At 35.3% G+C, this 25,175-nt stretch overlaps 2 protein-coding genes across 2 annotated transcripts in view; one reads left to right on the top strand and one right to left on the bottom strand.

The window, feature by feature from the left end:
• Inx3 (innexin 3) overlaps positions 1–7,893 on the top strand; it is a 50,340-nt gene extending 42,447 nt beyond the window's left edge. Inside the window, exons 5-7 of the mRNA XM_069847978.1 lie at positions 3,431–3,596; positions 4,650–4,879; positions 7,040–7,893. Of these exons, the coding sequence (XP_069704079.1) occupies positions 3,431–3,596; positions 4,650–4,879; positions 7,040–7,231 (588 nt within the window). The 3' untranslated portion in view covers positions 7,232–7,893. The remainder of the gene's footprint in view (positions 1–3,430; positions 3,597–4,649; positions 4,880–7,039) is intronic.
• The window catches only part of spg (dedicator of cytokinesis spg), a 657,455-nt gene that overhangs the window by 164,072 nt on the left and 468,208 nt on the right, over positions 1–25,175 (bottom strand). The gene's annotated exons all lie outside the window — the stretch shown is intronic.

Raw genomic sequence — 25,175 nt, 5'->3', positions numbered from 1 at the left:
GACGTGATAAATGTGGTTTCCTTCAGAAGAAAAGAAAGTCGGCAATTCGTGTCTCAGATTTACAATTTTTACTGAAAGGAATACGAGGGAATATACCGTATGTTTTCAAATGTAAGGCGCACCCCAAATTCAAGATATAATAAAGTAAAAAAAAGTTTTTTTTTTTCTTTTCCCCACGTATAAGACTCACTAGAAAATACAAAATGTACGATAGAAAAGAGAAAAGTTATGAGCAGATCGCGAAAATATTTTAGTATACCGTAACAAGTTTAATGTTCTGTCTTCTGTTTATCATGTTTTTTTTTTTAAACCGTCTCTACCAAGTGTGCATTGTTGAAAGTACCGTTTCTGAGAACAACAATGAAATTATCATGTTAATGTTAATAATTGAAAAGAGCAATACAGTCATATTAGTAAGAAGCTAGATGTTAGTGCATTGTTGAAAATATCCGTAGTTCCTGAGAACAACAATGAGTATTATCATGTTACCGTTATGTACCTAAACTGAAAAGAGAAATACGGTTAGTAAGAATTTAGAAGTGAGTGAGATTGTACCTACGTAAATTAAGGTTGCTTGTAATGGAGATAAATATGGTACTAAATATGGTTTGTGGTATCGGTGATATGTTCATATTTATATGCAAATGTAAGGCGCACCCCGATTTTGAGCGGCCAATAATTGGGTTAAAGGTGCGCCTTACATTCAGAAATATACCATACTGTGCCAGGAATACCTCACCTCACTTCAACTAAATCTCTGCTTTACCAATAGCTGTCTCTGTGGGATAACATCTCGATTTATTGCAGATGTTTCTGTAGGACTTACTGTTAGACCACAGAGACTTCTGAAAAAACAGAAAAACAAAATGTAAAATGTAATAGGGGACACAATGAGCCAATAAGTTAGTGTATTCAAAACCGAGGACTTACTCTTGATGAAATTCCTTAATTACGTTCTTTCTAAACCAAATTAATTCAAAATTACATTATTTTCCACCAAGTAATTACATCTTGTTCAATAAAATAACGGTCATCTTTTGTTTTCATGAAATGTTACATAGTAAGTTAATATCTTTTAAACCTTTATTAGTATGTACGTTTAGATATCATGCCACATTAGTAGCCTAATATTTGAAGACTGCCCCTGTATCTCCAAATTTCTATTGTCACGTAATACCAATGTTGTTTTAATGTATGTGTGTATATGTGTGTGTATTTCTTTCTTTGTTTATATGTGGGGAAGTGTTTGTAAGCTTTTTGTGTGTAGGTCTATATTTGTATGTGTGTATGCCCTCGCGAGAGAGAGGTAGATCCATTCGACCATTCTCAAAAGCATCCCTCAGGAATGAACAAGTTGTTTCTTCTGCCACTGATCATCAAGGCTGCTGGCAAAGAATGGGGCAATATGTCTGCGTCCATGTATTTCATTTTACGAATGATAGTGGATGGAAAATGGTAGAATGATTGCAATAGAAGTAACAATATGCTGCGAAAACCTGCACGAACACAGTCTTTCTTTATTTAAAATTTCATTTGGACGCGTTAGGATTAATTTCAACCAGTGTCTCCAACATTGAAAACTGAAACTCTATTCTAGATGATCACTTGTGTCCCTACGGTTATGAAGATGTTAGTTATTGATTTCAAATAATATGAGGAGGAATGGTGAAACCACAAATATTACACGGAAATATTAAGCAGAGAAAAATAACTCCCAATTAATAAATCCCAGCCATTGATCAGTCATTACTTTGATTTTTTTTTTTTTTTTTAAAGAGGGTCTGGAGTCGACTTTTGTCGAAATGTATGACATTTGTGGTAAAGAAAGCGAGTACAGGACTTCATTGGATTACTTTGATTTCTGGTAACATTCTTACTCCATCATCGCCATAACTCACAGTCTCTAAATAACCTGCATGGTTGAAAAAGGTACCGGTACGTTACTAATTTCCAGTTGTGTCTGTTGTTCACCTCCTTTTGAGTTGGTACAACAAATTAGTGTGTTTGATCAAATTGACCTCAATTACATGTTGGCTGTATCCCTACTTAGCATCATTGCATGAATAATAATCACACTTACTTGTTACATACTAAGAATGAATGTAAAATCAGCAGAATGCTCGTATGATGAAAAGCTAACCAGTTCAGAGGTTATGGTATGCCCTAAAATATCATTCTAGAACGTTTTGTAACATATTCATTCTCAACAAAATAAGGGAATGTTATTGGTACGAAAAAGAACACAAATATATTCCTCTCATTTAGAATAATTATTGAAAACAGGGTAATTTGCGAATGTCTGCTGGTAGTATACATTAAAGAGAAACAGTATCATTAAATAAGAATTGCACTTCAGTTGCATATGCACATCCTTATGAATATTGAAGTCACTTCATGATGTACGTTGCAACTCTAATTTCTTTATCACTATGAATAATCATGCATAAAACACGTTTGATAGGTTGACTTGATACTCTGGATAACTACGCTAACATTCATAATTTAATTATACTCTATATTATTCCAAATTGAGTCTATCTTGTGACTGAAACGAATATGAATTAATAGTATAAAAGGTTTCACTCCTAGTGTGGATATTTTTTACTATATTGTTTCGCTGTACTTTATGAAACACAAACACATTATTATTATTATTATTATTATTATTATTATTATTATTATTATTGTTATTATTAAAGCATACTGTACATTTCTGTGTAGATTACTTACGTCAAGTATGTACTAGATACTTACAGACCCAACATAGCGTATTTATAAATGATTCATTTTCTCATTTGTAAGGACTGTATTTTTTGGTAATAGCAAAATTTTCCACATTTACTCTTTTAGATACCTAAAATACCATTTAAGTAAAAGAAACGCGCAAATATGGATCACGGTGCGAAATATGTTAATAACCACGGAATATATACCCCTACTTGTAGCAAAAACTTGGAAATATACACCAAAATGTTATTCAGTATTGTTAGAAAATATGCTTGTGACTAATGTGGACAGTGAGAGGGGTGGAGGCTTTTCTGTGTACACGAAAATATTCACTGATTGTTGCACAAATCTTCAGGTGACAATATAGAAATTATGCTCAGTTCATTTTTGGCGATGCTGATATGTGATATGTGTAAGAAAAAATAAAAAAAAAAGTATTAGTTATTGCATAAAAACTGGCGATCTTGATTTTCAAGATACACTATTATTTAAAACTATTCTAAGACTGCTGTCAGTAATTATTGACGAAATTTGTTTTCAGTAATCTTAATACAAGTTCAAACATTTCAGAATTACAATGCTTGCCCTCTTCAACATGTGTTGAAACAAAACTTAAAACAATTTTCTATGAGTGGTATATTCCTCAAAAACATCTTGTGATGCATTTCTTCAAGAATGTTCCATTGCTGTGTTTATTGCACAGGTTGGCAACATTTTTTTCGTGGATGTGTTCCTTGGAGGGGCTTTTCTGAAGTATGGAACAGAAGTAGTGAGATACTCCGGCCTGAACCAAGAGAACCGAACTGATCCCATGATTGCAGTGTTCCCTCGGATAACCAAGTGCACTTTCCACAAGTTCGGTCCATCAGGTGAGTAAAAATACACAATGAATCTGTACGTTTCATAGATTAAGTTCTACTGTCACTCCGATTCTTCATTTTAGTCCTCTTTCCGTTACTGATTTGCTTTTTAATGAGTCTTGGATAAATAAACAAAGAGTTTGATGGCAACATGGTTTATTCAAATCTAGTCTTTCAGGTAAAGCTCCCTGTAAAGCAGATTTGAATAATTTCAAGGGAAAAATTGTTCAACATGGTTTATTTCCAGCAGATTCTCCGAAATTTTAAATACAGACAAATCTCTTTCATCTAATGCCCATCATCACTATTACTATGATCCAAGTCTGCACTTGAATATGGGTTAAAATTCATGGCGAATACTTGGTCTCATCTCACTATCACTAATTCCTAAATAACATTCCAGTTGATACAGTGTAGTTAAATACCGATTAAAATTACCACTACCATGCCAGTTTCCTTCCTCATCTTTAACTTCAAATTCTTCTTCCTTGACGTCTCCAAACTTTCGTATTATTTTTATTTCCCAAATTTTCTTTCTTAGTTTTCTTCTTGTTAGAATTCTCCTTCTTAATAAGTTTCTTCCTAAATGACATTCTATACTTTTTCAATCTCTTTTTATATATATATATATATATATATATATATATATATATATACTTTATATTCTTCTATCTTAGTCTTCTTTCTACTCTTCTTCAGTGTCATGCTTTCTATTTAGTTTCACTTTTCCCATTTTTCCCCCATTCTCTTCCTGTCTTCTCCTCGTTATCTGTTCTACCTGTCTTCTACCAATTCTTCTGCCTTTATGCCTATCGTCCTCCTTTCTATACCATTTACCACATTTTTATCCAATCATTTTAAAGTCTTTTCTTCCTATTCTTTTTTTTTTCTCTTCTTCTTATATACTTCAATTTTCTCTATTTTTAAATTTTGTGGTTATTTCTTATTCTTCACTCTGTCTTTTTGCACCTTCATCAGTTTCTTCTTTCTAAATGAATGAATCTCTTCTTCTTAACCCATTATCGTTAAATAAAACTAACCACCTGATCTATTTGTTCCCAGGCTCAATTCAGAAGCATGACGCACTGTGCGTGCTAGCCCTCAACATCTTGAACGAGAAGATCTTCATCTTCCTGTGGTTCTGGTTCATCATTCTGTCCGTGCTGTCAGGTCTCGCCCTGCTCTATAGCACAGTCATTGTGGTGCTGCCATCCATCCGTGAGACTATACTTAAGAGACGCTTTCGCTTTGGAACTCCCGCTGGAGTATCAGCTGTCGTGGACAAGACACAGGTGAGTGCCAACAACACATTTCACCAGCACCACCAATAAATAAATAAATAAATAAATAATTTTGTATTTAAATATTCATAATTATACACTGAAAACTTTGTATGTGGAGTTCTAATTAACATTTTATGATTTAGAGAAGATGTTGGTACAAAACAGTATTAATTGAGGCAGGATGGTTACAAGTAGTCCAAATACAGAAATAAAGCAAGCCTAAGGCTTGATTTCTTCAACCTTTGTTAAATTATAACAGTGTGTTATTCTATTTTAACAAGTAAACTTAATACTTGAAGCATTTCTTCAATTACTGTTAGTACTAACAGACTGTTAAAACCCATGTTAATTTAACTGTCTAATTTCATGCAGTTAAATCATTTAACTCTCTGTTAGCATAGAAGTATTCAATATGGCTGGTGTGTTATATGCTGAATTTCTATACTTTGATTATTCAGAAAATGATATCCATGAATACATAAACAGAGCAGATGATTTCTGTGATTTGACAGAACAGAAATTCATACAAAGGTATAGGCTATTTTTGGCAAGCCTCACTTTTCGCTTTCAATGTAGATCCATTTGTTTGTTTATTCTCAATAATTGGTTTACACTGCAAAATTATTTCCAGCAGAAGGCTTCTCTCGAACAAGAGAAATTAGTCCCATGACTTCTTTTTGTTCCAGTGTTTTCTATTTCACAACAGCAATACCAATATGGTAATACGCTGCTCCATGCTATTGTGATACAGATGATGGAAAGAAGCATAAATCAAACCTGAGAGAATAGAACGACTCCTATCCTCTCTGAATAAAAGAACGGAAACAAGCGAAAATCGCAATTGTCAGAGTTCAGAAAACAGAACTGAACCTATACTTGGTTATAGGTTATGGTTAAACTCTAGAATCTCTGGTGCTAACAGAGAGTTAACAAACATAATGTTAAAACGTGAAATGTAAAGTTGAAGAAAAGCAATATTTTTAACATCAATTTATACTTTTAACTTACAGTTAATTAACGCTATGTTAGGGGCATTTTAACAAAGGTTGATGAAACCGGGCCTAAGTCATTTATTTACGCGTTCATTGTTACTGAGATGTGTGATGTGACATATTTATACATTCTAAGGTAATTCTCTGTAATATGTGTACAATAGCTTTTCCCTAAAAAATCTGCCTTACTGCAATATAATAATAATATATTTAGTCCTGACTCTGCTTAGCGTGATACTCAGTAGTATTGATGAGTTTACTGTCAGAATAAATTTACTTTGAGGGATATTGGGTTAATTGTGGAACAGTATTCAGTATGGTTAGATCTCTGTATAGTGTAGAACGTCCCGCTGCACAGTAAGTCACAAGCTACTCTCCCCTCCACTAACTAGCTCTGTTCTCACTCAGGCTGAACCGGTGTCAGGTCTTAATACAAGCACTGTAACTCTTTAATTTATTTAACATTATTTTTTAAATCATGTGAGAATCCTACATACTGTATTAGAATACATTGATATGGTGATAAAGTAGCAAAGGTGAAATGAAAATAATAAGAAAAATCATGGTACTCAGAGAAAATGTCGTATACCTGCCATGTCACGTACAAATTTCACACAATCTTTCGAAGATCAAATTTTCATGCTGTTGGTAAGATGGACCAGAATTAAATTATAACATTCAGTATCTTAGTAATAAAATGAGTGATTTGGAAACCAATGTATGTTTAGGGTAAAAAATTGACAATTTACAGAGTCAAATATCTTCTGTTGACCAGTTGTGTATTATTTTATATGGACTGTAATGTTTTCAGATGTTTCCTATACTTTCATTATATGATAAATTATGTTAGCTTTATATTAAGATTTAATTTTATTTTATGAAATAAAACTACTAATAAATTCAAAACACAACTAGGATCAAATAATATTAATAAAGAAATATACAGTATTTCATTTCCATATTAATAATTTACATGTATAATTTCAATAGTTTAGGTATGTCAAAATGTAAAATCTAATGGTGTGTTTTGTAACCACTACAAGGCAGGTTGATTTTTTTCTATAATCAGTTTTAGTTGTATTACAGTATTTATATTTTGTTTCTCTGGTGAAATAAAATGAAATATTCATGGAATCGACAAATGCACGTTCAAAGGTTATTACTAAATATGTTACAGGTTGGAGATTTTCTACTACTGCATCTGCTAGGTCAGAATATGAACATGGTCGTCTTTGGTGAAATACTGGACGAATTAAGTCGCAGACTCAATGACTACATGCACAACAATGTTCCTACAGCACCTTCCACTATGGAGATGTCGCCCATCTATCCTTCCAAGGACAAGTTTCCTAAAGAAACAGAAGCCTAGCATCTTCTGAGCTTTGAGGAAAATTCCAGTGACTTGTGATACGCCTACCAGATGACAGATACATTAACAAACTGCTCATTATTGCCACAAAATTTAAACATCTTGCTTATGTGATACAAGTTTCTGACAAGCAAAATGGGAAAGCATTGTTTATCTGATAAAAAGTTTGAAATAGATAATGTTCTATTTGTAACCAAGTATTCACGGCAAGAAATAAAACATTGTGACATTTCTACAAGTTTTTTTTCTATATATTTAAAAGTTATTTATACACAAAACTTTACACAGCTAACTGTGCCTCAATACTTTATGTGGCGATAATGATTGTTAAATATAAACTACAGAAATGTGTACCCTATATCTCACTGGAATTTTTCTCAAATATTGGAACTTCCTTAATGTATTACAAAATTCTGTTGAAAGAAACAAACAGAACAAATCTTTATGCAAGGAATAAAACAAAAGCAAGGACCTTGATACAACTTGCGGAAAGAAGGAAGTTCCCATAGACTCACAACAAGGGCTGTTGCCTACAATTGTGACAGACTTTTTAGACAGTAGCATAGTGTAAATCCTAAGCAATTCAACTCATATACTCTTGATAATGTTGCCAACTAGCTTATGAGAGAGATTGTTAGATTTAGATACTGCAGGTTTTTTTTACAACGAACTGTTATAAAAGGTTTGCCTTTGCATCATTTGCAGACGAATGTAGTTAGCTAAGTGATAAGTGTTACATCTTAACATTCCAAATAATATCAAGCTTTTGGGGGCTTCAAAGCAAACTTTAGAGACAACATAATAATAGAGTTAAGCTGCCAAACGGTACCAAGCTATTCATTGATGTTTTTGATAAACTATAAAATGTATAAAAATTGATTAATGTTTTTAAAATCATTTTACAACAGACATGTCCTGAAGCTTAATAGTGTTTTACAGAAGCAAATCATTTTAATGTTCAGAGTAATAAAACAACTTTCAATACACAGCATTACGATACCTTGTCTTCGAGATTTATCAATATCTTCTTGATTTCTCTCTGATTGGTACGAGTTTAACCTGATTTACTACAATAAATCAAAGCTTAACATATTGCCATAGTTCTTCCAATACACAATATTCAGAATTTTCCTTGTGAAATACAGATTTCATTAATAGTTCTTGTAATGTAGTATTCCCGTCATTTGTGTAGATTCAGCCTGCCAATAAACTGTGTTTTAAAGTCCATATATTATGGCAGCTCTCATATTCCTTAAAAAGTTAACAAAAGATTTCTGTTACTGGTAACAAGAATATTCAAGTATATTTTTATCAGGCAGCTTCCTATGTTAAGTACAAAATGCTATGGTATGAAAAACACTATTAGATTACACAACAAGGTGTTGTTACTTCATATTTTTCTGTTTCTTTTCTTGTTTGCATATATCAAATCAAAATAAAGTTCTACCAAATTTCAGGCAGGTTTGAAAATTGCTGTTATATTTCTTAATCCACTGTATTACGAAAACTGTAATTTGTTATTAACTGATACATTTATCTCACCACGCAGATAGTTGACAAAGATTTCTATTATGAGAATGTTTAACAAGTGTAATTTTCTAGGCAGCTTCTTGTATTACTGTAAGTAACTCTGACATTAGGGATATTACTGATCCCATTCTGATCGAATATGAAAGCAATGTTGCTTCAAATCTCGAATTAATGTTATTTTCTCATAGATACAATTAAAATAAATACATACATGTATGCTACCAAGTTTAAGATGTGATTATTTTCAGGCAGCTCCTCTGTTACCTTAACAAGCTTTGACATTAACAATGCTAGTTGATTATATAAGGAAGAAATGCTACTTCAAAACTCTAATTACTATTTATTACCTGATAATTTTTTCATGTATAAAATGACATATACATGTATACCATCAAATTTAAAGCATATTTCCAATATAGTGATGGATGTTGCATTCTTACTCAACACATTAACTGAAAATATTATTTTGTTATTGAAGTCTACATAATGCAGATATGATTTGCAACAGTCCGACCAAATGTGTCTTAGAAATAAGCCATGTGACAACGAATGCGGTACATAGTTAAGAACTGTATGTAAAATGTGTTACTATTTAGATCGTATTTATGTGATTTCATACGAGGCTAGAGGGATGCCAATCATTGTTAATACCGAGTTACACTCATGTGTTCAATAAATTTAAAACGAAGTTACAGTTCCTCCTGTATGAAATGAAATTCTATCAATTTCTTTTCATCAACAATGAAATTTTACAACACATAACATATTATTATAAGGAGAACAAATAAAATAAAACTATAAAATGCTCAATTTTTAGGTTGTCTTAGAACTGAAGGAAGTGTCTAATGTTAAATGGAGTAGCTGTCATCAGCTATTCATCTGATTATGAACATTGTGATGATAGATTTTCTGTTTTTACTCAAGTATATTATTTTTGTGGAAGGCTATAATAATAATAATAATAATAATAATTGCTTTATATTTTAGATTACAGTTTTATGGGATCACGATACTTCACTATTCTTGAAGGCATATGTTGCTATTCAGTTAATGCCTTCAAACTTGCAATATATATTTTATTTCTCAATTTTTTCCCCGATTGAATCTTGACTGAGTACTTTGTATATGTGCATGTGATAAATGTGAATTCTTAAAATGATATTAAATTTGTAATAAATATAAAGTGGAATGCATTTTTACTAGCTACGCCCGTCATTCCCAATAACTAGAGCTGTGACTTTGCCCTTATTGCCTATTTTATTCCTTTATTCAAAGTTGTAGACTTTGAAATTAAATATCCATTAGAGAACCTTAATATTAAGATGTGATAGTTTTAAAGCACCTAAAATTGCCTATTTTGATAAGTACCTATTTAATGAAATAGAAGCTATAAATGCCTAGTTCGATCTTTAAACTTTTCAAAGTTTAAAATCCGTCCTTTTCTTCCTTCCATTGTTAAAGAAGGAATTGAAAATATATATATTATGAAAAAGTATTGTGGGTACATATTGTGGCGGAAGTAGTTTCTATGGTAATAAAAATTACATTGGTTTAACACTGAACAACAGTTTGCACCATAGTCTATAGCTAAGTTTGTTCTTTTTCACGTTTTGCTGCAAAAATGATACTAGGATTCAAGATATTGGCTAGGATTGTCCTTAAGAAAGTGGACAATAACATTTCAGAACATGGTACTCCAAAACTAACTTTTACTCGCAGCTCTGCCTTGAATATATTTTCAGACAGTTTGTTTCTGTTCTCGTCTGAATATTACTGATTCTTTCACAGAAAGCATTAGATAGATGATACTAATTTCAGTAATTCACAGTATGTCCGCAAGCTGTTCATCAGAACCAATATGTTCGTACACACTACTTAAGATACAGAGTTCATTGTATAGTACTTCTTCATCCAGCTCGTCGAGACAGCACGAAATCTACAGTCCTGGACATTTCAATGTCCAGGTCCATATCAAAATGTTGCCTGAACCAAAAGTCCTTTTCTTGGACTGCCCAGGAGAAACCAAGATAGTCGGCAACCCTCCTACAACACAATGAGTAGGAACTTTTATGGTCATAGGCTCTCTATATTTGAGGGGCTGGGTGGACTAACAGTGTCGAGGACGTTAAGATGTTAGTCTAGTGATTGCGTTTTCTGAATTTTCGGACTGTACTTCATAATACCACAATGTTTTGTTTCTGTAGTGCATAACAGAAACAAGTAAACATACTTGCTACATAAACGATTAGTCCATAACGCAACTAAAATCACTATTGCAGTTACGCTGTGTAACGTAGTTCTGTTTGTGGGTCTTGCGGCTGTGTTCATGGTTGATTTGTTCAATGTTCACAATATTAAGTATTAACATAGAGGGCAATAATTATTCTGAAAATAATGATGTTCCAACAGCAGGAATGAAAAGAAAAGCAAACAAAACGAATTGGGGGAAAAAAAGAGATTGCTAAGAAGAAACGAAATTCAGGTGAGAGTTATGTTTCAAGGAGTGGTAAAGTGGTCCCTGCTAAACGATTTGCTGCTGCTAAGACATGTTACAAATCTAAATGTGTTGGGAAATGCAGTCGTTTCGACCAAAAGACGCTTTTCAATGGGTTCTGGAGCACTGGGGATAAACAAATACAGGATATGATGTTGATAAGTTATGTGCAGAAGACGGAGCATGTTATAAGACACAAGCACTTAATCTGGAAAGAATCGTGAGTATTCCTTTGTATATAGCGTAAAGCTAAGGGGAAAGAATATCACTGTGCAAGAGATTTTTGCTTCAAGTTCTACAAATTACAGAAGCCCATATGAAAACTTGTCTCAGTGCTTTGAAGTTGGGGGCTATTTCGACATGTGAGAGGCGTGGAAAACATAAAAATCGCTCAATGAAGATAGGCGAAGAAGTGTGGAATTTGGTTAAAGAACATTGGGCCTTATTTCCATCTAAGATGTTTCATTATGAAAGATGCAACTCTGTTTGCCCTATATTGACGACCCTACTTTGAATGTAGTCACTCTGTACAAGGCATCCAGCAGTATTACTTTGAGAATGTCAGCAGAACTCTGAGTATGAAATATTCCACCTACCATAGATTTTATAAAGAAAATACTGGGTGTTCAGTTCAAAATGTGTCATGGCTCGCTGTATGCCGTCACGTGGCTAGCCGATCAGCCTAGAGAATTCAATCTTCCTACACTTCCGCAGAGGTGTATAACATAAGAGGCAGAGAAGTTGCCTAGCAAGTACGGCGTTCATTCTGAAGAGTAGGTACCGATACGTACGGTAACGCCGGTAGTGGCAGGAATGTGAACTGTTTGGAAATACGTACTGTCGGGATATGGGGAGAGGGTTAAGACGATTACTTACGTATTTGTTGACATTAACTTCGACGGTCAACTTGGACACGGAGCATTTGATTTGTGTTGTGGAATGTTACCGTACGCAACCGATGATAACAAATACCCTGCGTACGACTTGCCGGCGCAAAACACAGTTCGAAAGAGGTTATGGTAGCACACAGACCGTACAGACCGCCATCTGTTGTTACGACGTTCAAGTTATACCGTACACGTTCTCAAGTTCAGATTGAAGAACGCCTTAAATAATAGGCAACTTCTCTAACATATAAGCTGAAACTCGCTTTAAATCGGTGACCCAACAACAGTGACGTCATGACACACTTTGAAATGAACATCCAGTAGTAGTTACCAAGGTCTGTGATTGTTGTAGGGAAAGTGAAATAGCGTTGCAGACAAATTCACGTGATCCAAGGAAACAGCACTACGAGAATCATCTTGGGGAAAGTGAAAATGTATAATAATCTTAAGCAGAATTACCTAGGGAAAGTAAAAAAACTCTGCAAATTAAGGAAACATGGACATTCTGGTACTCGGATTTGATTACACTCAAAATTTGGCTATTCCAAGGCTCAATGTCACGTCGCAATTCTATAAGCGACTCTTGTGGCTACATGTTTTCAGCATCCATTGCCATAATGATGATTTTAGTTCATTCCATTACTTCTTGGAATGCGATTCAAGGAAGGATCCCAACACTGTATGCTCTCCTCTATGACTTCTTGACAAAGAAACTGGAGGCGATGAAAAATGTGGGAAGTGTTATATTGTTTTCAGACTCATGTGGTGGCCAAAATAAAAATATGACAGTTATAAAATTTTGTGCCTGAACATCAAACATATTTTCCCTGTCCGAGGACACTCGTATAATCAAATTGACAGAAATTTCGGTTCTAAAAAGGGTTCAAACTATAAAACATCCTGATCAATACCTTCAGGTTATGACTAAACTCCCGTTCACCACTCCTTTCAGTGCATCCTTCAGTAGGCAGTTTCTTCTCAGCCAGCGACCCAGCCAATTCCTTTTTATCTTCCTGTTCAGTTTCAGCATCATTCTTTCTTCACCCACTCTTTCCAACATATTACAAAAATATAATTATGAACAAAAGTGTTTTTCATTGTTCATACTGGCACAAAATTACTGTTCTTATTGTTAAGTATTAGAACTTCAGGAGAAAATTGGACATTTCGACTGTTTATAATACACAACTTACATGTTACATGTTAATAACATAATAACTACTAATTTGTTTCGCGCTCAACATTTTAGTTGTTGGGTTCATCAATTTTCTCTTCGGAAATAAAAATCTCATCTTCCCCATTAACACCTTCTCGTGATGCAAGATTCTAAAAGATGTGGTGCGCAGGTGGTATGTAAGGAAGAAGTTGTTTGAGATTCTTCAGTTTAGCTCCTGTGATTTTTTTTTTCTTTTCTGGATATAAAATAGTGGGTCTCCCCATTTCCCACTTGCGGGCGAAGGGCGACCTTTCTTTCGTCTTGCAAGGTCCACATTCTTCCAATCTTCAATGTCACTCAATGTGTACTTGAATTTCATTACCATTGGCCGACTAGAATTTATACGTAGATATTGAATTTGTAACCATTTTACCTGATTTTCACCTGCGCTCTTACTTATGTGAAAAGAAACATTTTTCACCGAATTAGCAAGAGACACAAAATCGTTCTTCTGCATTCTTATAATCTGGACTGGCTTATTTTTAATTGCTTTTGATGCAAATTCCTTCCACTATTAAGGAATGTCATGCTTGTGGCGAGTTCATAATAACACCAAAATCAGTACCATTTGAGAGTAAACTGTGACCCATTCTCAGCGATAAACAATAAAGGTTAAAAACTGATAGTTACTTCACTAGTATTAGTATTTTAATTTCATTACTTAAATCGGTGGTTCCACTTCTATGACGATCATCCACTTCTCTATCATAGCTATGATTCCCTTCACAAAGAAATTCAGAGTAATCAGAATGACTTTCACTCAGCTCATATGCTGGAAAATTATTATTTTCAAATGACTCACTTAATATATCAAAATTAACTTAGAATGTTTCGTTTAAACTACAATTTTTGTACAGAAATCTAAATATATAAATATAGATCACATTATAGGAGTATACGTTATACTTACTTTTATGTTCGACCATGCCAAAATGTAGTAATTATACACCTGGTAGCAGACCTTTAATGCATGTCATTAAATTACACCTACTCATTAAAGGTCAGGTCTTTCAGCCAATGACGACCCAGGTTACAACTGTTCAGCCAATGACAGGTCAGCTTTCTACCGTTATAAAACCGCAAGTATCGATTATTCTCGGATATGCAATCGAAAGAGAATTAGCGAAAAGTCACGGAGGCTGGAAATCCAATACTGTCGCAGAAGGTTATGTTCTGTTACTATAATAATTAGCGTTAATTGTAAATAATATTCAAATAAATTCAATTTGTCATCTCGTTTTTCAATGTCTAATTTAATTTCAATGTTATCTCTGTAGGTTCTTATGGCCTAGCAAGGTCAATGTGGACATCTGTTCCTCGGAAAAAATCAATACTTTCGCGTCTGCGCACATCTCACAACATACGGGACATTGCTAAAAAATTAATAATATCAAGTTAGAAATAGGGTCGAGCATAAAAAGTCGTATGAAACTCGCCTATAATGGTAATTAAGAAGCTCGTATGAAAATTATGAAACTCGCTTGCGCTCGTTTCATAAATATCCATACTCACTTCTTAATTACCTTCATTATAGGCTCGTTGCATAATGTACTATTATAATTTCCACTATAACTGAAATCACTGAAATCTACTTCAGAGCCCGCCATTTTCAAAGAACTAGTGATAATAAAAGCTAGGAAGTTCGTACCAAAACTGTCACGTTGTGTGAACTTGGACTATATCTCTACCGAATGAAAAATAGTAGCGCAGCTCTCAATGTCAATGAACCAGAACCACAAACATGTACAGCTGGGTGGTAATCAAATTATGTGCTCCAATCGTCCACGGCCTTAGAACAAGAAAATAATAAATGAATAATAAGAAAACAATAATTTGTATTATAAACGTCGTAACTCCCAATCTAAAGTAATGTACCCATACATATAAAAATAACATTCAAAGTATACAATTATAATTCTAGTTCCATTATAACAAATAACATTTTCATTTTATCAAAAGATATACTCCTTTTATGTTCAGAAAAAAAAAACAATAGGCCTATTTGTACTCTGAAAATTTTCGTTCTACATTACAAAGCAAATCTGAAATATGATACAGTATTTCTTACTATCAGGTGAACAACTATTTTGTGAATCTAATAGTGTATCAACTCTATATGGCACATAATATTAAACCCATTTGTTTTCAAGAAAATTTTTCATTTCTATTGTCATTTTTTTTTATTTTTTATTTTAGTAGGTTACTTTACGACGCTTTATCAACAACTCAGGTTATTCTATTGTAATGACAGCTAGGAAGTTCGTATCGTAATTCTGATGTTGAACTTGGACTGTAACGCAATCGAATGCATAGCAGCACGAGACGTCAACATTTAACGAAGAATAATCCGGGAGAAAAATAAACGTGTTACACACTCCTGTTTGCATAATTATTTAATAACAGATGTTTATTTTTTTGGAATCAAGCATAATATTAACATTACGTAAAAGTCGAAATTGCGATAGAAAATCTGAAAAATTATGTCTCTAGGTATAGATCAAATTCCAGCAGAATTAATACAAGAGGGTGGAAGCGCATTATCTAACGAAATTTATAAGCTTGTACTTGCTATTTGGGAAAAGGAAATTGTACCAGAACAATGGAAGGAGTCCATAATCGTACCTATCTTTAAGAAGGAGGACAAGACTAACTGTAGTAACTTTCGAGGGATATCACTTTTGTTGACGTCATACAAAATTTTGTCCAATATTCTTTTGAGAAGATTAACTCCATATGTAGATGAAATTATTGGGGATCATCAATGTGGTTTTAGGCGTAAGAGATAAACTATTGACCAGATATTTTGTATTCGACAGATAATGGAGAAAAAATGGGAGTATAAGGGTCAGTGCATCAGTTATTCATAGATTTCAAAAAGGCATATGACTCGGTTAGGAGAGAAGTTCTATATGATATTCTTATTGAATTTGGTATTCCCAAGAAACTAGTTCGATTAATTAAAATGTGTCTCAGTGAAACGTACAGCAGAGTTCGTGTAGGTCAGTTTCTGTCAGATGCGTTTCCAATTCACTGTGGGCTAAAGCAAGGAGATGCACTATCACCTTTACTTTTTAACTTTGCTCTAGAGTATGCCATTAGGAAAGTCCAGGATAACAGAATTGAACGGGTTACATCAGCTTCTTGTCTATGCGGATGACGTGAATATGTTAGGAGAAAATCCACAAACGATTAGGGAAAACACGGGAATTTTACTGGAAGCAAGTAAAGAGATAGGTTTGGAAGTAAATCCCGAGAAGACAAAGTATATGACTATGTCTCGTGACGAGAATATTGTACAAAATTGAAATACAAAAATTGGAAATTTATCTTTTGAAGAGGTGGAGAAGTTCAAATATGTGGGAGCAATAGTAACAAATATAAATTATACTCGGGAAGAAATTAAACACAGAATAAATATGGGAAATGCCTGTTATTATTCGGTTGAGAAACTTTTATCATCCAGTCTGCTGTCGAAAAATCTGAAAGTTAGAATTTATAAAACAGTTATATTACCAGTTGTTCTGTATGGTTGTGCAACTTGGACTCTCCTTTGAGAGAGGAACAGAGATTAAGGGTGTTTGAGAATAAGGTTCTTAGGAAAATATTTGGGGCTAAGAGGGATGAAGTTACAGGAGAATGGAGAAAGTTACACAACGCAGAACTGCACGCATTGTATTCTTCACCTGACATAATTAGGAACATTAAATCCAGGCGTTTGAGATGGGCAGGGCATGGAGCACGTATGGGCGAATCCAGAAATGCATATAGAGTGTCAGTTGGGAGGCCGGAGGGAAAAAGACCTTTAGAGAGGCCGAGACGTAGATGGGAAGATAATATTAAAATGGATTTGAGGGAGGTGGGATATGATGATAGAGAATGGATTAATCTTGCTCAGGATAGGGACCAATGGCGGGCTTATGTGAGGGCAGCAATGAACCTTCGGGTTCCTTAAAAGCCAGTAAGTAAGTAAATAATACAGTAATAACAGAATAGGTCACTTTGTTCTAATTAATATAAATTAACAATATTCTTCAAACCATTCACGACTCTACACAGCTCCACAGAATGATTTTATGTGTTGTTTATGTGAACTGCGTATCGTCTTAGCGAAGAAGCAGGGCGAGGCGCGGGTGACATCTATACTCCTCGCTGTACACAACTGAAATCTACTGTTTTGGACATGATCCACTTTTTTACTCAAGGGCTCAACTAATCTTCATATTAACAGACTGTAACGAAAGCACGTGGAGAGTTTCTGCGCTGCAATATGACAAATTTAATCACGTTACGTAGGTATCACAGCGGTATAATACATTTCGCATCAAATTTAATGTTTGTTTACCTGAATATTTTTCTTATCTGGATTTCAGTTTACACTCTCTCACACAATCCTCATCTCTGTTGAGCCCAACGAGTTGAAAACTTACGATGAGTAGCACACAGCACGATTCGTCATTCAATGTTGACATAGTTAATGCTTTTTTGATAAAGTAATCTCTCATTCGTAAGAGATATCTCACATCATTTATAGCTGTTGATGTCTTCCGTGTCATTGCTGTGTCAGACGTCGGCAGTATCAGGGGCTGTTTACACTTAATCACGGCTGCGTCATCCCCCCATGAGGGGGAAAAATGAGTATGAATGCCATGCTAAGACCTAAAGAATAATTAGGGTCTGTACATCTTGAGAGTGTGAGAGTATACCTTGAGCCCCGGCTAGGACATCAGTTTTCAACATCAGAAACATAGGTTAAAATCCTGTACAAAGTGAAATTTGTGGTGGACAACGATGGCGTTACAGCGTGTTTTTTTCTAGGTATTGCTACTCCCTTTCATTGCTATCATTTTATCCATTTCTTCGGGTCTTAAATCCAATTACTTTCTTTGTCTTTTTGCGTGCTGGATTTTGTTTCTTGTTCATGCTTGGTTTAGACAAACCATTTCTAAGAGATTAAATTTGTGTATTTTCCTACCATTTTAGCTAGTTGCCTAGTGGTTAACAGTATTAATAGTGTATTTACTAATTTACATACTTTTGCTACTTGCATTCTTTGAAGCTGTCAGTACTGACATGTTTTTTGCTTACAGTGATTTTATTTTATTTTATTGGGTTATTTTACGACGATGTATCAACATCTAGGTTATTTAGCGCCTGAATGAAATGAAGGTGATAATGCCGGTGAAATGAGTCCGGAGTCCAGCACCGAAAGTTATGAGTCCGGGGTCCAGCACCGAAAGTTATCCAGCATTTGCTCGTATTGGGTTGAGGGAAAACCCCGGAAAAAACCTCAACCAGGTAACTTGCCCCGACCTGGTTTCGCGGCCAGACGCGCTGACCGTGACTCCACAGGTGTGGACCTTACAATGAATGGGGCCACCCATTCGTAATATACGTACATCCATTGATGAATTTGGAAGACACTGGGGTTTTTATTTCCTCTATCGGTGATTACAAAGTGTATAATACTGTTGCTTAATTTTAAGATATGATAAAATTTAACTGCAGGAAACTCATAACCAACGAAACTCTTGTTTCCAGCCTTGAAATAAACGATAGGGCCCACCTAGGTCACAGATGTAACGGGTCGTTTATTAAAGCAAGAATAATTTTCAAAACTGTGTTATTTTACGAATACTAGTAATTGCAGCTTGTTTGTCAAGATAACAATGCAAACAAATATACGTCAGAGTTTCGGGTCGAATCTTAGTATTTCTACTTTTGTGCTTAATGCTCACTGTTAAAGAAGAACGGTTAGAACCTCTTCTTTCAAGTCGGCAACAGGGTTCGAATCCCAATGAGTCCAAGTGAAATTTGTGGTCGACAAAGATTGTGTTAAGGACGATTCACATTATACGGCACGTCAATGTCACAGACCGGCACCGTCACGTCCAATCGCAACTCATTCACATTTAACGGTAAGTGACCGTCAGTTTGCCGGCGCCTTCACGGGTAGAGAAGTGCGCTCTCAAACAATGTCGATATTTAACATGCAAAAAACTGTGATGGTTGGTATTTGGCTGGATTAAGAAAAGACGCGAAAAACAAGAAAGAGAAAATAGATGAGGATGATGCCAGATTTTGTCTCAATGGGTGTAAACTGCTTCACTGTGGCAACTAAGTTATGTCCGTTTTTAAATTAGTGTACGAGTAATTAAGCAATAGTATAGAGCATTGCAATTAGCCGGTTATTATTAACTCATTTAATATACAATATTTTATATTAAATTATGAAATTTACGGTTATGAGTCATGAGAACCGGTTGTTAAAAAATTAAAACGCCACCACTGCATACAATCTTCATATTTGCATTTTTCCTCGGTGTTGACTGCCTCTCCACTCTAGTCTTCCTATTTTCTAATGTCTTTCTAAGCTGATCCCTTAATGAACTCCGCATCGCTTTGCATTCACGACCTAGAAAATGATTAAATATATTATCGAAAAAGAAATAATATTTTTTCGTGTTCTTTAAGAGTTACTGAAATTCTGTAATATGTAAATTAATATCAAATTTTAAGCCACCGGCGTAGCTCAGTCGGCTAGAGCGCTTGTTCGGGCGCGGGTTCAATTCCCGGTTGGGCTATTATCTGGTTGAGTTTTTTCCGAGGTTTTCCTCAACCGTAAGGCAAATGTCAGGTAATCCATGCTGAATCCTCGGTCTCATCTCGTTATCATCAATCCCATCGACGCTAAATAGCCTCGTAGTTGATATAGCGTCGTAAAATAACCAAGTAGAGAATATCAAATGTCAACCTTTCCCCTCAAAATAATACATGCCATGACTCATAGGATGTGTGACTCGCTGGAATGTGCAGCTGCGCTGTTATCTCTAGTACAAGAAACTGTCCCACGTATAGGTCCCGTTACGTCAAAACATTCTCCTCAAGAATCCCAGACGGTCCGTGCCATTGACTGTCCGTGACGTTGCCTGTATATGTGAACGCTACCGGTCCGTGATGTGACATTGACGTTCAGTATAATGTAAATCGACCTTAAGTCGTAAGCTTTCGCGGGGTTCTCCTGATTATCCTACTGGTATTTAATTATTGCTTCTTCAGTCTTTATCATGGAGTCATGGACCCTATCGATGTCCTCTAGATCACCTCCCATGGTGCACCAGGGTAGCCACATCTATGGCTCAGAGCTAAGAGCTCTGGTCTTATATGCAGCCAGTCCTGGTCGTGCTGGAATTTATGGTGGGCAAAGCTGGCGTTCTAGAGGAGTTTTCTCGCTGCACTCCTCTTTCTTTCATTTCACACCTCTCCCACATTTCATCTATAATCTGTAATAATTACAACTAGTAGGCTGGGGTGAAATCTTGAGAATATTACGGGTCTTCGATGCTGATATAGCATTTAAGCGAGAAAAGTCATTAATTCGAAATATCAATATAATGATGGTCACCGACGTAACTCATGCGGTAGCGTATTTGTCTGTTGATTCGAAACTGAGCGTGAAACTGGCTTGGATTCGATTCTCGCTTGGGCTGAATGCCTGACTTTTTTTCTGAGGTTTTCCCAACTATAAAACGAATCTCAGGCAATCACATGGTGAATTCTCGACCTCATCTTGCCAAATATCATTTCTCTAGCACGAATTCCTTCAACGCCAAATAATGTAGTAATTGATACAGTGTTGTTAAATAACCAAGAGAGAGAATAGTAGAAATAATAGAGTAAAAAAAATACGTTTCATGAAGAATTTTCGAATCACTGACTGTGTACGTCAATAACCTAGATGTGTTTCATTCTAATCTAAAAAAATCTACAATTCAAAATATCGCGCTTCCCGTTGGCAGACTCCTTGCTAGTTTTTTTTTTTTTTAATTTAAAACTATTAATGAAATGGTCTACCATTAGAAAAGAATTATATATTAGTCAGACGCTTATGGATGTGATAATGACAGTAATAACAACGCATTCGATATAAAAATAATCCGTGTCTTATTAACTTCCCTCCCTCCTATTTCGTTTTCCTAAATTAATTAAATGCTTCGGAATGTCTGTGTCATAAGAGTCCCAATGCAATACACTGATGTGAGGGACATAATGGTGATAACGGCGAAATGAATCCGAAGACTAATCGCATAACAAGAATCTCAACGAAGCAACTGCTCCAAACGAAATTCGAATCCGGCCCCAGTAGTTCAGCACTCAGACACGATGTTTGAAAATAGAGATTTCTTGCAACCATTACACTACATTGCATTTCATCGCATTCCCAAGAGATCTAACCTTCGGGATTCTTTCGACGAACATTCTACACAGTAAGTAATTGTAGAAATCCCTACAATTTTATTCATAGCTGACGTATGAGTCTTTCGGTATGGTATAATAATGAATACAATAACATTTCATCAGTCTGCCAAGTTAGCTCTGTGGCAGACTAGCCTGCCCGGGTTTCTTGGCGGGGTCAGAAATTTTAATGTAAAATATCTACCTCACGGCTACGAGAGGAGGCAGTGCACAACTTCTAAATCACTAAATTGTGCACCACTATGCCTGGGTTAAATCCCAAATCTCTCCGCAGTGCATATGAAGAGAAAGTATATGTCACTGTTGATATTGATTCGTCCGTCGAATGGGGACGTTAAGCTTGGCGGTCCCTTTGGTGCTATTCAACAGGAGTAGGCTACGTGCTAGCACCGGGTTTCCCCTTCTTCCTTCCTCAACTCCACCATCAACTTCACTCATTCCCTACACTACACTTACACATACACTCACCCTAGTACAAAACATAACTCTTCACAGGTACACATCGATATCAAGTACAGCATGGCCCGCCGAAGTGGTGTACAAATTGAAAATCCTGCCATCTATCCGCAATATGCGGAACCCGAATCACCCAAGTGAAGTGAGTAGGCATTATATACACACATTTCATCAGAGGAATCGAGCTCTTGAATGAAAATCCCATCACTTCAGTCATCAGCATTATAACAATTCCTTAGTTTTCTCTGGACGACGACGATGACTTCGATGATGATCTTGATAGAAAATTTTAATGGAATAATGGCAGGGAAATTAAAGTACTCCGAGAAAACCTGACCAAACACTGTATTCTTATTCATTACACATTCCACTCATATTAATGCCAGGACTTGAACGAATACATTATCATACACCATCACACATCATCATCGTCATCATCATCATCATCATCATATAGCTATCATAAAGTTAGGCCATTTCTTTACCTTTAACGTCAGAAGTTAAGCAGTCTCTTGTCTGGCCTTCGTTGTTCCCTTGTGTGTTTAGTTTCGTAATTTGTTTTGCAATTTTATTAGTATGTTCCTTGTTATCCGGCTAACATGTTGTGTCAAATATTGTTTTATATTAATACATTTTGTCTTAAACTCGGACTGTTTCTAATTCTTATATCATAGGCCTGAATTTAAATTACTGGTAATCATTTTTTTTCTGGGAGTTGAACGATCGCTTGCAGGCAAGTTTAATTTATATCCTATCATATTAGGACTATATCAACAGAATTCATCGTCTTCATCTTCACTTTGTCTGGAAATGTTTTGTAAATATGATATATTTCTTATCATTTGACACACATGCTGTATCGACTTAGCTTTAATTTCGTTCAATCGAAAACAGGAACTATTTTATATATATACTATTTCTTCATTTGTTTTAGGGCCCTTTTAAGAGTATCTCTAGTTGGCGCCAAGTCTACTTTATCTTTCAAACATAGTAAGTTACCTAAGCCGCCAGTTTAAAGAACGCACAGGATTGCGAAATGTATTATTTCGAAGAACTGATATCAACACAGCGTGTTAATAATATCTGTAAGGGAAGTGGGTTTAGAACACATTAACTCAGGATGTGTAACTGACGCAGTCTACAACGGAAATGACGAAAACGAGGGGAAATCATTACAATACCCAGAAAGAAAATTTCGAAAATACCAAGACAAACCAAAAACTTTCCTTGACGATTTTTATAGACTAGTAGGCTACTTCTAACTAGACAGCAAACAGCATCAAACATTTCTTAACCATGACAATACTTTGTAGATAGGGCCTAAAGATATTCCCACACCTGTCATGAGGCACATGGGGGCATGGAGGCAAAGCCCCACGTATTCTTTGACATCGGCACTAAAATGAGATGGAGCGGTCACCCAGGGTTGCCAACCCTCTCGTATTTCCCGGGATCTCCCGTATTTTCCCCTAATTTTTAACAGTTTCCCGGCTCCCGTATTTTTCTTCTCTTCGAGTATTTCCCCCCCCCCCTTATTTTTGCATAAGGTAAAAATCATTATTCTAAACAATGATTTTGCCGTGAATTATGATTGTTTATATGATGAATTTTGTTGTTCAAACGATGCTTTTAAAATGTGCAGTCTTTATAGAAGGTAATGCTTCCCAGATATGGGTTTTAATGCTCACCTGTTTGAAATCAAACAATATCAATGTTATAAATTAAAAAAAAAACTGGCTAGTTTGTTCTAAGCATAGCTACCAAGTAGTAATGCTGATACAAAGAGGATGTTTTAGCTCATGAACAATAATTGGACAGATGCTCGAAACAAGAGCACGACACTTGAAACCAGAGCTGCAAACTGCAGTCGACTTCAGCTATTACGCGAAACAAAATAGACTTAAATACACTCCTATCTGCCGAAATGGACAATAAAGCGTTCTTTAGTAACTGAACTGAATAATTTGTCAATTTTATATGTGAAATTTTGTCAATTCCTGAGTCTCCCGTATTTCCTCCAAAAAAAAGTTAGCAACTCTAGGTGAGCACCACGCTCCGATCGACTTTTATCCCCTAGATAGAGGCTGAGTGAACCTCGGAGCCATTCTAGAAATTTGGTCATGAGAAAATCCCGTCACCACCCGAGATCGAACCCCGAACACTTCATAACTATAGGCTACATTAATTTATTATCCTAATTTCGAAAATGTCTCCAATTTTTTTGTAACCAGAACAGTTTTCACAATACCGTTTATCCATTTTCGCAAATACCAGGATTGATTTCCCATACTGAAGGCCCGACTTCAAATCCCGGAGAAACCAAGTGTAGTTTATGGTGAGCAAAGGCTGTGTGACTAATATGGTAGCAATAGGAAATTACTTCTCTACATAATTTTCCACAAGAAACCAACTACAGTACAAGTGATCCGATCCATATGGCTAACGTTTTACAGAGCAAGATAACACAGTCATCTATACAGTTCACGCCGACGTCTTAGTCGAACATGACAATATGAAAGCAAGAAATTTTAATTTATATTGTAAGTATATAATAATTATTTTTTAAACTATGGAACCCAATGAGATTGTATCAAATAATTAAAAATACAGAAGATAATATTTTAAATCGACAATTCTCAGAAATAGCATCAAGTATAGCTAATATAGAGATGAAAAGGTAGGACCGTCTCACGTTTCCTTGATTTGCCACTTCTAGAGTTCTATTCTTAGGACTTAAAATAAAGGAGCAAAAAATAGCGTTAATCTATTAAATCCAGAGTCGCGCTCGAGCGTCGGTTCGATTCCCGCTTGGACTGATTACCTGGTTGCGGTTTTTTTCGAGATTTCCCCAACCGTAAGGCGAATGTCAGGTAATCTATGGCGAATCTTGGCCTCATCTCGCCGAATATCATCTAGCTATCACCAATCTCATCAACGCTAAATAACCTAATAGTTCATACAGCGTCGTTAAATAACTAAGTAAAAAATCTATTAAAGCATGTACGAAGCAATTGTGATAAAAACGTAGCAGTATGTTTTCAGAGAAAATGTGGAGATCTTGTAACAGTGTTTTAGAATGGTAAAAGTTCACATTGAAATGTTCTAAAA

This window comes from Periplaneta americana, chromosome 15 (genome assembly GCF_040183065.1).
Source record: "Periplaneta americana isolate PAMFEO1 chromosome 15, P.americana_PAMFEO1_priV1, whole genome shotgun sequence".
NCBI classification, from domain to species: Eukaryota; Metazoa; Arthropoda; class Insecta; order Blattodea; family Blattidae; genus Periplaneta; species Periplaneta americana.
The sequence above is the reverse complement of the archived record's forward strand: the minus strand, read 5'-3'. Positions and strand labels throughout refer to the sequence as shown.